This window comes from Rattus norvegicus, chromosome 7 (genome assembly GCF_021556685.1).
Source record: "Rattus norvegicus strain SHRSP/BbbUtx chromosome 7, alternate assembly SHRSP_T2T, whole genome shotgun sequence".
NCBI lineage: Eukaryota > Metazoa > Chordata > Mammalia > Rodentia > Muridae > Rattus > Rattus norvegicus.
Genome location: NC_141540.1, coordinates 76,320,129 through 76,334,681, shown reverse-complemented (window position 1 = coordinate 76,334,681; position 14,553 = coordinate 76,320,129). Strand labels below are relative to the sequence as shown.

Sequence of the window (14,553 nt, the reverse complement as noted above, 5' to 3'; positions counted from 1 at the left end):
AACTGTACAGGTTAAGAATATGTACACATATACAAATGGCTATAACAATTAATAAAAAAATTGAAAGAAAACAAGGAGGGTTTTATGGGAGAGTTTAGAAAAAGAGATGAGAGAAATGATGTAATTACAGAATAATCTCGAAGGAAAGGAAATAATAAATTTAAATGCCTTGGAATGGATGAGGCTGTACAGCAAGCATGCGGACTCAGCTGAGGTTGGCATTGGTTTCAGTGTGTCCTACAAGGGCTGAGGCACTGGAGAGTGATCCCCTCTGTGAGGTACTGAGAGGCAGACACTATGTTTGTTTGTTGTTTGTTTTACATGACAGAATTCCTCTGTGTAGCACTATCTGTCCTGGATCTCACCCTCTAGGCTAAGCTGGCCTCCTACTCAAAGTCCCACCTGCCTCTACCTCCTGAGTGCTGGGGTTAAAGCTGTGCCCCTCTACTGCTGGGCAAGAGAGCAAAACACTTCCTCAGTCAGGCTATGAAGTTTAAATGCAGGCCCTTTATGAGGTGCATAGAGAATGCCAATCCCATCAGAGTATGGCTGCCAAGACTCAATGCCAGTGGCCATAAAAGAAGAGAGAAGCTTGGTGTGGTTGCACACATGTAATCTCAACACTCGGATGGTGACAAAAGTAAGATCCCAAGTGTGAGGCCAACCTGGACAGTGATAACAAAGACGAGAGCAAGTAAACGTCCCCTCTCTCTACTGCCATGTGATGGCATCAACTTAGTGAACAACAGTCCCCCATCTCCACTCCTCCTCACAGAAATCTAACCAGAAATTACTTTATACTAGACAGCCTATGAAACTTTCTCTAAAATATATCACATTTAGGTCTAAAGAGCAAATGCTGACCAACACAAAATACTAAAATGTGTGACCTTTATTGTACTGTGACTAAATAATACAAATAAATAGCAAAGGAAACTGGAAAACTCATGAAAATGGAAGAACTGACTTTGGAATGAAAAGTATGTCGCTGTAAAGATCACAAAAGAAACAAAAAAATCCTACAATCAAATGAAAATACAACTTAAACAGCAAATTGGCTCACAGAGGCTTTTATGGATGTAGATGATTATGCTTAAGTCAGAAAGAACACAACTAATTAGCATAGCCATGCCCTAAGGGCTTAGCAATACAAAAACAGCCCAAGCCCAAACTTAGAGGATGAAAAGAAATAACAAATAGAAAAATAGTTAAAATAGAGTTAAAATAATAAGCAGAATTAACAGACCCTCAGCCAAACGAGCAAGAGAAGACAAATATTAGAGAAGGGGGTACATTACCACAGGTACAAATGAAATGTAAAGATCATTACAGAATATTTTGAAAGCTAATATTTCAATAAACCAGAAACTCCAAAAGGAAAGGATAAATCTCTGGGTACATATGACCTACCAAGAATTAACAGACACCAGCACATTGGTGTGCACTGTGGAACATTATCATGACTGCCGGGTGAGGAATCTAGATGCCGAGTAAGTATCTACCTCCACCTAAGGACTAACCTTAAGTTGAGCACACTAGACACAGGGATTTGAGTATGAGTCATCACTGCAGACTTTCCTTATGAAGGAAAGTGTTCTTACCTGTCGTCTGGAAGACTTCATTCATCAGAGCCTCATTTACTGTTGAAGAGCTGGCATTCCCACTATGAAACCAACTCTGATACACTGCTTGCAGCAAAAGTGTCTGTGCTCTTGTAGCTTGAATTGTGAGATTTGGGAGCTCAAAAATACCCTCAGTTACAACAGTCTGAGATCTTTTGGTCCTATACATGAAAGTAAAAGAAAATAAAAACAGTAAGTAAATAGTGTTTATATACAACATACTAGAGGAATTGTGCTGCAAAAGCGGGGAAAGGTATACGTTCACATGGTTTGTATGTGTGGCATGCATGCATGTACACAGTCCTGTATATGTTCACGAATGTGCATGTATTTTTACATGTGCACGGAGAATGAAGATGGACGGCAATAACAGGTGTCTTCCTCAGTCACTCTATACCTTATTTCCTGAGACAGACCCATTTATTGAGCCTGAAACTTACTGAGTTAGCTAGCCTGGCAGGTACCAAGGATCCTCCTATCTCAGCCCCATTCCCATCCCATTCCCATCAGGGAAGCTGGTATTACTCGGACGCATCGCCATACCCAGAACTCATAACCTCACGCACAGAAGGCACTTTACTAACTGAAGCATTTCCCCATACACCTGAATCTTTGTGTTGAAATTTTGAAAATGCTCTGAAATTAAAAAGGGATTATAATTGTCACATTATAAAAATATTTTAAAGCACTAAATTATATTACTGTAAAATTGTTAAAATGCCAGATTTTGCTTTAAAATAGTTAAATTTTCCCTTTAAAGGGAAAGGAAAAAATCCCCTGTACCATTCTAGCAACAAGACTTCAAGTGGCCAACGCCCTCCCTGAGATAAAGTCACAAGAGCAATGGGAAGCTAAGCACCACACTGGCCTACTTCTACTTGTGTGCCAGGTAAGGAAACAGACAACCACCAGTTAAAACAGTCACCGCAACTTCCCAACATCCATTGGCATCAATAATTCTACCTAAATTTACCCTCTGATCTACAATCCTGGTCATGCACTAAAGGGAATAAACTACAAGGGAAATGTACGCTACACGAAAGATTCCTTACAACAATAAATAAGACTGTACTGATCAGAACAATGGAAGAGTAACCAGACAGACAGAATTCACAAAACAGTATTTAATTCTAATGGGCGTCATTTTCTAAATCTTTCTTTCCCTTTCAAAATGCACGACTGCTTCTCTCTACTATGTTTTCAAGTTTTCATTTGTATTCATGAACAAATAAAAATTCTTCAACTAACACTAATAAAGAACACAAATGCCTGGGACGTCTACGTGAATCTATTATCATGAACCTAGACACTGTGATTTCATCCTGACACAGCACTGGGCACTGGAGCATAGCAAAAGCCATAATCCTAAAAGAACCTCGTGACTGTAAGCTGAAATTACGAGGGGATACTCGGTACCTGGGAGACTTTTTATCTCAGAATAAATTTAGCTACTTTATACAGTACTTCAAATTTCAAACCTCAAATGAGCTAAAAAAAAAAATGGTTCCCAATAGATTACATTGGTATAAATAAGAACATTCATAGGCAAGTTTTAAAAGATTTCATTATTTCCTAAGGTTGGAGAGTAATTCTCCACTTCAGATTTACTATCAGAGAAAATACATTTTGCATATTATTATTCAATAGTAAACAAGATAATTTTGTCATATACACATAATACTTTGAAGGTTTTATTTTTCAGTAACATCAACCACAAAAGTATAGTTTGTTACACCTCTTTTAACTTAAAATTATTTGGCAACACACAGTAGTTGATACAACATTCCTAATAATGTTGATGTAACAATATCAATAGAGAAGGCTTTTCCTTCTCCTGCCAAGTTTGAATTATGTTTGACCAGCTAGCAAGCTAGGTGAGTTATAAATGCCACGTTTGTATTATGCACTTCATCGAGTCTTCACATTACGCTATCTCTGCTTCAGAAAATTTTAAAGATCAATAGATTTTACAACTTAATGCAACTGGGGGACTCATTAAAATGTCAGTGAAAATACACAATAAAAGTGTGACTTTTCCTTGTGATTTATACCACTGCACATTTATTTAAAACAAAGAAGCTCAATACAAAATAATAATAAAATATCTAACAACTTCTAGACTTATCTTAAAATATCACCAAGTTGTGTTTTAACAGTTATGTTGGTCATTTATTTGGCAAATGTCTTGTGCTTATGTCCAGAAACTTTGGTCTGAATATATGTTCATTTTACGGAACAGGTTTAGAAACTATCAATGCAAACATTACTCTCTAGGGAAAAATAAATCCTAGTGTAACTAGTGGTATAAAAAACTCATTAAAATTCAACTTGGACAAACTCCAGGATAAATTGAAGGAAATAGAAACAAGTAGATCTTAATTGCATAGTAGCAAATACTTTAAATAAATATACCCTAATTACAAGCAATTAAAAAGAATGTGATTCACCACTTCCTGGCAAATCACAATACAGAAGCAATGAAATTTCTCTGCCAATGTAAGATTTCTAAGTTATTTAATTCTTGTTTTCAATACATAAAAAGGAAATTTAGAAGTATGAATCTTACTAGTGAATGCAAAGAAATAAAATCTACTCAACTTCCTACAGATACCATAACATGTCTGCCACATGCACACCTCAGGAACAAATACCCATTTGCTTTAGGACACACTTTACAGCAATTGAAAAAGTATTTCAGCAACAGCTGGACTAAAGACTCACATGGAGTTCCCAAATGCAAAGCTTGACAATTTAAAGCCGTTCCCAAAATATATTTTTGTTATTGTTCATATCCTGTACATTAAAATAAGATTAGGTCACTTTTTCCAAAATAAAGTTAGTACAAAATCTTACTGACTTATGAGACCAGTTGTTTTAACATGAAAACCTGTCGGGGGAGGAGGGAGGGGAGGAGAGGAGAGAGAGAGAGAGAGAGAGAGAGAGAGAGAGAGAGAGAGAGAGAGAGAGAGAGAACACAATGCTTACTTTGCTTACTTAACTGACATAACATAACAGTTATATACAAAATAAACAGTTTATACAAAATAAAGCCTTTGAAGCACTTTTTAAAAATTAAATGATACGGGGTTGGGGATTTAGCTCAGTGGTAGAGCGCTTGCCTAGCAAGCACAAGGCCCTGGGTTCAGTCCCCAGCTCCGGAAAAAAGAAAAAAAGAAAAAAATTAAATGATACAGTAAGTGAAAGTGTATACACTCTCTACTCCCAATCCACTCTCCTATCATGATTTTCCAAAATGAGCATACATGCAGATCTCAGACATCAATCTTGTGCATTACAAGCTAACCGTTAGTCTGGAGTTAGATGAGCCTGTGCCAGCCTACTTCCTCTGACTAAACTACATAGGAGTTAGAATTCACATTGTCCTCTGCTGCTCTTGTCAATGCTGCATGGTGCTGTACTGCAAATTCAAGTTCCTGGGCATTCCATCTGAGCATCCTGTGCTAGCTAGGCTCCACTACTGCTAACCAAAGGCACTATAACCATTACATCCTGACACATTAAGAAATGAACACATTCTATCAGTCAGATGTGGTGGTGCACACCTAGAATCCCAGAATCTGAAAGTGGATTTCTGAGCTCAAGTCTGGCCTGGCCTACATAGTGAGTTCCCAGACAGCCAAGGCAATGGTGAAAAACCCTACTTCAAAACAGAGGGGTGGCAAATACCTCCCGCAGGTAGCATCACTAGCTCCCACAATGAACCCAATCACTGCGACCTAAGGATAATTTGTAGAATCCTTTGAGGCTTCCACAGACTTCTGAGGTTGTGAGTAGAAATTGCTGTAGCGTGAATTTCACTGCACCTCCCACTAACTGTGCTAGGGCTGCTTCTGATACCTTAATCACATTTGAACACTAAGAAAGGGGCCTACACTGAACCTCAAGCACCAGTCAGTTCATCCAAAGCCTGAGAAGCTGAAGGAACAACAGAGACCTAACTAACCTAACCAGTAACCCAATGAAAGTGGAATACATAACCAGACCAAGAAATAATACCACTAATAATGATTTAACTGCAGAAGCTTAGACTCTATCACAAAAACATACACTATGAGAATAATTAAGATAAGAAGTTCCCTCCCAAATGTACTATTCCGATAGTAATGTTCCCTGAGAAAACCAAAACGATTCATACGACAATAATGTTAAATTGGCAATTTTAAATATGTTCAAGAAACTCAAAAAATATTTTAAAATGCCAGAATGAAGACTGTGAAAATATAGTTGAAATAAGAAAAATAACTAAAGTTATATAAAAATAGAGCATAGTAAAGAAACAGATGGGTGGTGATGGTGCACGGCTTTAATCCAAGCACTGGGGAGGCAGAGGAAATTGATCTCTGAGTTCAAGGATATCCTGGAATACAGAACAACTTCCAGGACAGACAGGGCTACACTGAGAAACCCTGTCTCAAATAAACAAAAGAATAAAACAAAGAAACAACAGAAGGAAAGACGGGAGGAAGGGAGGAAGGGAGGAAGGGAGAGGAAGGAGAAAGAGAAAACGGAAGAGGAGAAGGGGGGGAATTATTCCTGAAGAAAATTCAAGCTGAAATCAAACTTGAATTAAAAAATTTAGTAAACCAAATAAAAAACCTCAATGGAAAGCTGGAAAGATAACTCAGCAGTTGAGAGCTCTGAGAAGCCGTGGCAGGACAAGATGGCAGGTGATGTTAAGATTCTGCTGTGTATTTACAGGTTGTTATTAATGTTCTCAAGGGATGGATAGTACCAGGCATTGTATGTTTAAGTGGGCAATTATATCTTACCAGTTGGATCTAAGATTATTGTGTTGGATGTTCTTTTATGTGAGGGTTTGAGTGTAGGAAAGTGTGTGGCTGGGATGTGTTTCCGCCAAGATATCTAGCAGATATCTGGCCACCACGGTACAGAGATAGCGGGGTAAAAGACGCCGTTACTTTTTATTATTTTTATATTCTTACAACAACAGATGGCGAGCCAAGGTGATGGGCAAGAATCCACTAGTAATCCTGAGAGTTGAGAGAAAGTTTTTATTTTCTAAGTAAGAGGAGGCTGGCACCATGTTAAGTCATGTGATATCTTAAGCGAAAGAATTCATACAAAGAAAGCAGAAGCCACCTGGGCTGGCAAGCTGTAAGTCCCCTGCTGTGTGATAAGTAATGGCAGATCAGAGAGTCAGAGATTAAAAGCTGCTTTTTAAAGAAAGTTGTTTAGAAAGTCTTTCAGGATACTCATATTCTTTTTAACGTGGGCTCCACGGGAATTTTGGGTTGAAATCCTAGTTAGACAAGCTACTTCTTAATTACAGGTATTATTAAAAGGTGATTGAGTTTGTTTTTAGAAAGAAGAGAGTAAAGAAATTAACTGAATCAGGTGGGGATTTTCATCTATGGTTCAGAACTTAGATAGGGAAAAATTAGTCACTACCTCCAAGTAGAGAGTTGTGATGAAATGTCTGTAACACCAAGGAGAGTGAATGCAGGCATATATTTTAGAAGTTATTAAGTTTAAAGAAAAATCAGTGGCTCCGGGTAGAGAGCTTAACAGATGGATATATTTTGGGTTAAATTCCTGAGTTTTAAGTTGTTTATTGGTATTAAAATTGATAGAAGGTGTTTAAGTTTGTTTTAAGGAGAGTAAAGAGATTACCCGAATCACGTGGTGATTTTCATCTATGGTTCGGAACTTAGATAGGGAAAAATTAGTCACTACCTCCAAGTAGAGAGTTGTGATTAATGTCTGTAACACCGGGGAGAGTGAATGCAGACATATATTATAGAAGTTATTAAGGATAAAGAAAAATCTGTGGCTCCGGGTAGAGAGCTTAACAGATTGAGATATTTTGGGCTAAAGTCCTGGTTTGATATGTTGCTTATTGATATTGGAACTGATAGAAAGTATTTGGTTTATCTAATGAATTACCCCACTAAAGGATATATGGCTCGTTGATGCCAGCTAGCGAGGGTTTGTGGTTACTTTTGATATTTACCACCACAAGAAGCTCAGATTCTCTTAACATGGGCTCCACGGGAATTTTGGGATAACTTTCCTGATATCACAGAGTACAAAAGCCTATCAGGCTCATTGTTTAGCTTACTTCCTTTTTTAAAAAATTGTTTAATATTCATGATGGGTGTGACTTTGAGTTTTATGATTATATTATTACTCTGGGAGAGAGTGCAAGATACAAGCTATTCTGGTTTCAGACTAAGGAACACAGTATTTTGGGAGAAAGATTTTGTCTTTGTGTTTTTAAAGCTCTGGAAACCTCACAGAGTCATACTGATCAGATTTGATAGAAGTAGACCGCCTGAAAAATTTATTCAGGAGAATCAAACAAAAAGACATCTTGATTCTAAACTTTTGTCTTCAGAGTTGTATTTTACAGAGTGTGCCTACTTGGAATCTTGGTCTCAAGGACTTTCAGCTAGGTCCAGTCAGGACACATTGGCTACAGCATTTGCTTCATTCTTCCTACCCCCTACCCCTAAGGATATCTCAACACCCATGTACAGCTTGAAGAAGATATAGAGGAGTCGTCGCCCCAATTCCCTGGACTTTGGGGGGCTGAAAGTGGTTATTCTAAAATTGTTTTCATGAAGTACTTAAAATTGGTTGTAATTTAATAGGGAGAAATTAGCTAGATTGAATTATACAGTCATAATCTCATTTGGTAACTAAGCTAAAATCATATCTTTGCTTTGGTATAGAATTTATTGGTCAAACCTTGTACTTTTAAAGTACAAGGTTTAGAGCCAGTCCTTCTACTGTTGTCATTACAAACTTCTCAGTTGATTACACCTGTGAGTTAAGAGTCAAATAGCAAAGTCATGGCTCTGAGTTTGTGAGAGTACTTTCAACATATAATTTAGGATATGGAGACAACAGTCCAGATTGTCTTATATAGGGAGATGGTTTTAAAAAACGTCAGGAATCCACAAAATTTGAGATTTAAAGTTATTTATCTTTTGTTGAGACATATCTGCTCCTAACAGTTACACTTTGGTGGATTTAACGAAGAATGTGAACATCTCTACCTACAGATAAGGCAATACTTTCTGGCTAGGCAGCCACTACACAAAACTGCCTGTTTCATTTGCAGACTAATACTGTCCAGAAAAGGACAAATTATGCAGAATAGTTGACTGATAAACTCGGCTAAGACAGAGTGATCAGCCCTTCAAAATCTGCATTTCAAGAGTCTGTCAGGTTCCCGTGGGGGAGGGCCCAGGAGCAGCAGGACCCCTGCGCCTGAGACACCCCTGGAACCTGAAGGGACAGACCAGATAAACAGTTCTCTGCACCCAAATCCCGTGGGAGGGAGAGCTAAACCTACAGAGAGGCAGACACGCCTGGGAAACCAGAAGAGACGGCACTCTGCACACATCTCTGACGCCAGAGGAAAACACCAAACGCCATATACAACCCTGGTGCACAGAGGCTCCCGGAAAGGGAGGCGCAGATCTTCCTGGTTGCTGCCACCACGGAGAGCTCGTAGGCAGCACCCCAAAAGCAAACTTGAGCCTCGGGACCACAGGTAAGACCAACTTTTCTGCTGCCTGGTGAACACCAGACACAGGCCCACAGGAAGAGCTGAAGACCTGTAGATAGAAAAAACTACATGCCCGAAAGCAGAACACTCTGTCCCCATAACTGGCTGAAAGAAAACAGGAAAACAGGTCTACAGCACTCCTGACACACAGGCTTATAGGACAGTCTAGCCACTGTCAGAAATAGCAGAACAAAGTAACACTAGAGATAATCTGATGGCGAGAGGCAAGCGCAGGAACCCAAGCAACAAAAACCAAGACTACATGGCATCATCGGACCCAATTTTCCTACCAAAGCAAACACGGAATATTCAAACACACCAGAAAAGCAAGACCTAGTTTCAAAATCATATTTGATCATGATGCTGGAGGACTTCAAGAAAGATGTGAAGAACTCCCTTACAGAACAAGTAGAAGCCTACAGAGAGGAATCACAAAACTCCCTGAAAGAATTCTAGGAAATCATAAATAAACAAGTAGAAGCCCATAGAGAGGAGTCACACAAATCGCTGAAAGAATTCCAGGAAATCATAGATAAACAAGTAGAAGCCCATAGAGAGGAGTCACAAAAATCCCTGAAAGAATTCCAAGAAAACACAATCAAACAGTTGAAGGAATTAAAAATGGATATAGAAGCAATCAAGAAAGAACACATGGAAACAACCCTGCATATAGAAAATCAAGAGAAGAGACAAGGAGACTTAGATACAAGCTTCACCAACAGAATACAATAGATGGAAGAGAGAATCTCTGGAGCAGAAGATTCCATAGAAATCATCGACTCAACTGTCAAAGATAATGTAAAGCAGAAAAAGCTACGGGTCCAAAACATACAGAAAATCTAGGACTCAATGAGAAGATAAAACCTAAGGATAATAGGTGTAGAAGAGAGTGAAGACTCCCAGCTCAAAGGACCAGTAAATATCTTCAACAAAATCATAGAAGAAAACTTCCCTAACCTAAAAAAAGAGATACCCATAGGCATACAAGAAGACTACAGAACTCCAAATAGATTGGACCAGAAAAGAAACACCTCCCGTCACATAACTGTCAAAACACCAAACGCACAAAATAAAGAAAGAATATTAAAAGCAGTAAGGGAAAAAGGTCAAGTAACATATAAAGGCAGACCTATCAGAATTACACCAGACTTTTCGCCAGAAACTATGAAAGCCAGAAGATCCTGGACAAATGTCATACAGAACCTAAAAGAACACAAATGCCAGCCCAGGTTACTGTATCCTGCAAAACTCTCAATTAATATAGATGGAGAAACCAAGATATTCCATGACAAAACCAAATTTACACAATATCTTTCTACAAATCCAGCACTACAAAGGATTACAAATGGTAAAGGCCAACATAAAGAGGCAAGCTATACACTAGAAGAAGCAAGAAACTAATCATCTTGGCAACAAAACAAAGAGAAGAAAAGCACACAAACATAACCTCACATCCAAATATGAATATAACAGGAGGCAATAATCACTATTCCTTAATATCTCTCAACATCAATGGCCTCAACTCCCCAATAAAAAGACATAGATTAATAAACTGGATATGCAACAAGGACCCTGCATTCTGCTGCCTACAGGAAACACACCTCAGAGACACAGACAGACACTACCTCAGAGTGAAAGACTGGAAAACAACTTTCCAAGCAAATAGTCAGAAGAAGCAAGCTGGAGTAGCCATTCTAATATCAAATAAAATCAATTTTCAACTAAAATTCATCAAAAAAGATAAGGAAGGACACTTCATATTCATCAAAGGAAAAATCCACCAAGATGAACTCTCAATCCTAAATATCTATGCCCCAAATACAAGGGCACCTACATACGTAAAAGAAACCTTACTAAAGCTCAAAACACACATTGCACCTCACACAATAACAGTAGGAGACTTCAACACCCCACTCTCATCAATGGGCAGATAATGGAAACAGAAATTAAACAGAGACGTACACAGACTACGAGAAGTCATGAGCCAAATGGACTTAACAGATATTTATAGAACATTCTATCCTAAAGCAAAAGGTTATACCTTCTTCTCAGCTCCTCATGGTACTTTCTCCAAAACTGACCATATAATTGGTCAAAAAACGGGCCTCAACAGGTACAGAAAGATAGAAATAATCCCATGCATACTATCGGACCACCACGGCCTAAAACTGGTCTTCAATAACAATAAGGGAAGAATGCCCACATATACGTGGAAATTGAACAATGCTCTACTCAATGATAACCTGGTCAAGGAAGAAATAAAGGAAGAAATTAAAGACTTTTTAGAATTTAATGAAAATGAAGGTACAACATACCCAAACTTATGGGACACAATGAAAGCTGTGCTAAGAGGAAAACTCATAGCTCTGAGTGCCTGCAGAAAGAACCAGGAGAGAGCATATGTCAGCAGCTTGACAGCACACCTAAAAGCTCTAGAACAAAAAGAAGCAAATACACCCAGGAGGAGTAGAAGGCAGGAAATAATCAAACTCAGAGCTGAAATCAACCAAGTAGAAACAAAAAGGACCATAGAAAGAATCAACAGAACCAAAAGTTGGTTCTTTGAGAAAATCAACAAGATAGATAAACCCTTAGCCAGACTAACGAGAGGACACAGAGAGTGCGTCCAAATTAACAAAATCAGATATGAAAAGGGAGACATAACTACTGATTCAGAGGAAATTCAAAAAATCATCAGATCTAACTATAAAAGCCTATATTCAACAAAACTTGAAAATCTGCAGGAAATGGAAAATTTCCTAGACAGATACCAGGTACTGAAGTTAAATCAGGAACAGATAAACCAGTTAAACAACCCCATAACTACTAAGGAAATAGAAGCAGTCATTAAAGGTCTCCCAACCAAAAAGAACCCAGGTCCAGACGGGTTTAGTGCAGAATTCTATCAGACCTTCATAGAAGACCTCATACCAATATTATCCAAACTATTCCACAAAATTGAAACAGATGGAGCACTACCGAATTCCTTCTATGAAGCCACAACTACTCTTATACCTAAACCACACAAAGACCCAACAAAGAAAGAGAACTTCAGACAGACCAATTTCCCTTATGAATATCGACGCAAAAATACTCAATAAAATTCCTGCAAACCGAATCCAAGAGCACATCAAAACAATCATCCACCACAATCAAGTAGGCTTCATCACAGGCATGCAGGGATGGTTTAATATGCAGAAAACCATCAACGTGATCCATTATATAAACAAACTGAAAGAACAGAACCACATGATCATTTCATTAGATGCTGAGAAAGCATTTGACAAAATTCAACACCCCTTCATGATAAAAGTCCTGGAAAAAATAGGAATTCAGGCCCATACCTAAACATAGTAAAAGCCATATACAGCAAACCAGTTGCTAACATTAAACTAAATGGAAAGAAACTTGAAGCAATCCCACTAAAATCAGGGACTAGACAAGGCTGCCCACTCTCTCCCTACTTATTCAATATAGTTCTTGAAGTTCTAACCAGAGCAATCAGACAACAAAAGGTCAAGGGGATACAGATAGGAAAAGAAGAAGTCAAAATATCACTATTTGCAGATGATATGATAGTTTATTTAAGTGATCCCAAAAGTTCCACCAGAGAACTACTAAAGCTGATAAACAACTTCAGCAAAGTGGCTGGGTATAAAATTAACTCAAATAAATCAGTAGCCTTCCTCTACACAAAAGAGAAACAAGCCGAGAAAGAAATTAGGGAAACGACACCCTTCATAATAGAAATATTATGTAAATATAAAGTACCTCGTTGTGACTTTAACCAAGCAAGTAAAAGATCTGTACAATAAGAACTTCAAGACACTGAAGAAAGAAATTGAAGAAGACCTCAGAAGATGGAAAGATCTCCCATGCTCATGGATTAGAAGGATTAATATAGTAAAAATGGCCATTTTACCAAAAGCGATCTACAGATTCAATGCAATCCCCATCAAAATACCAATCCAATTCTTCAAAGAGTTAGACAGAACAATTTGCAAATTCATCTGGAATAACAAAAAACCCAGGATAGCTAAAACTATCCTCAACAATAAAAGGACTTCAGGGGGAATCACTATCCCTGAACTCAAGCAGTATTACAGAGCAATAGTGATAAAAACTGCACGGTATTGGTACAGAGACAGACAGATAGACCAATGGAACAGAATTGAAGACCCAGAAATGAACCCACACACCTATGGGCACTTGATTTTTGACAAAGGAGCCAAAACCATCCAATGGAAAAAAGATAGCATTTTCAGCAAATGGTGCTGGTTCAACTGGAGGTCAACATGTAGAAAAATGCAGATCGATCCATGCTTATCACCCTGTACAAAGCTTAAGTCCAAGTGGATCAAGGACCTCCACATCAAACGAGATACACTCAAACTAATAGAAGAAAAACTAGGGAAGCATCTGGAACACATGGGCACTGGAAAAAATTTCCTGAACAAAACACCAATGGCTTATGCTCTTAAGATCAAGAATCGACAAATGGGATCTCATAAAACTGCAAAGCTTCTGTAAGGCAAAGGACACTGTGGTTAGGACAAAACGGCAACCAACAGATTGGGAAAAGATCTTTACCAATCCTACAACAGATAGAGGCCTTATATCCAAAATACACAAAGAACTCAAGAAGTTAGACCGCAGGGAAACAAATAACCCTATTAAAAAATGGGGTTCAGAGCTAAACAAAAAATTCATAGCTGAGGAATCCCGAATGGCTGAGAAACACCTAAAGAAATGTTCAACATCTTTAGTCATAAGGGAAATGCAAATCAAAACAACCCTGAGATTTCACCTCACACCAGTGAGAAAGGCTAAGATCAAAAACTCAGGTGACAGCAGATGCTGGCGAGGATGCAGAGAAAGAGGAACACTCCTCCATTGTTGGTGGGATTGCAGACTGGTACAACCATTCTGGAAATCAGTCTGGAGGTTCCTCAGAAAATTGGACATTGAACTGCCTGAGGATCCAGCTATACCTCTCTTGGGCATATACCCAAAAGATGCCCCAACATATAAAAAAGACACGTGCTCCACTATGTTCATCGCAGCCTTATTTATAATAGCCAGAAGCTGGAAAGAACCCAGATGTCCTTCATCAGAGGAATAGATACAGAAAATGTGGTACATCTACACAATGGAATATTACTCAGCTATCAAAAACAATGACTTTATGAAATTCGTAGGCAAATGGTTGCAACTGGAAAATATCATCCTGAGTGAGGTAACCCAATCACAGAAAGACATACATGGTATGCGCTCACTGATAAGTGCTCATTAGCCCAAATGCTTGAATTACCCTAGATGCCTAGAACAAATGAGACTCAAGACGGATGATGAAAATGTGAATGCTTCACTCCTTCT

General features: G+C 38.4%; 1 protein-coding gene across 12 annotated transcripts in view; it reads right to left on the bottom strand.

The window, feature by feature from the left end:
- Vps13b (vacuolar protein sorting 13 homolog B) overlaps positions 1 to 14,553 on the bottom strand; it is a 570,082-nt gene that overhangs the window by 484,129 nt on the left and 71,400 nt on the right. For all 12 annotated transcript variants that reach the window (XM_087557395.1, XM_087557397.1, XM_087557399.1 and 9 more), the window contains one exon: positions 1,602 to 1,783. In XM_087557395.1, coding sequence (XP_087413521.1) covers positions 1,602 to 1,783 — 182 coding nt within the window. The remainder of the gene's footprint in view (positions 1 to 1,601; positions 1,784 to 14,553) is intronic.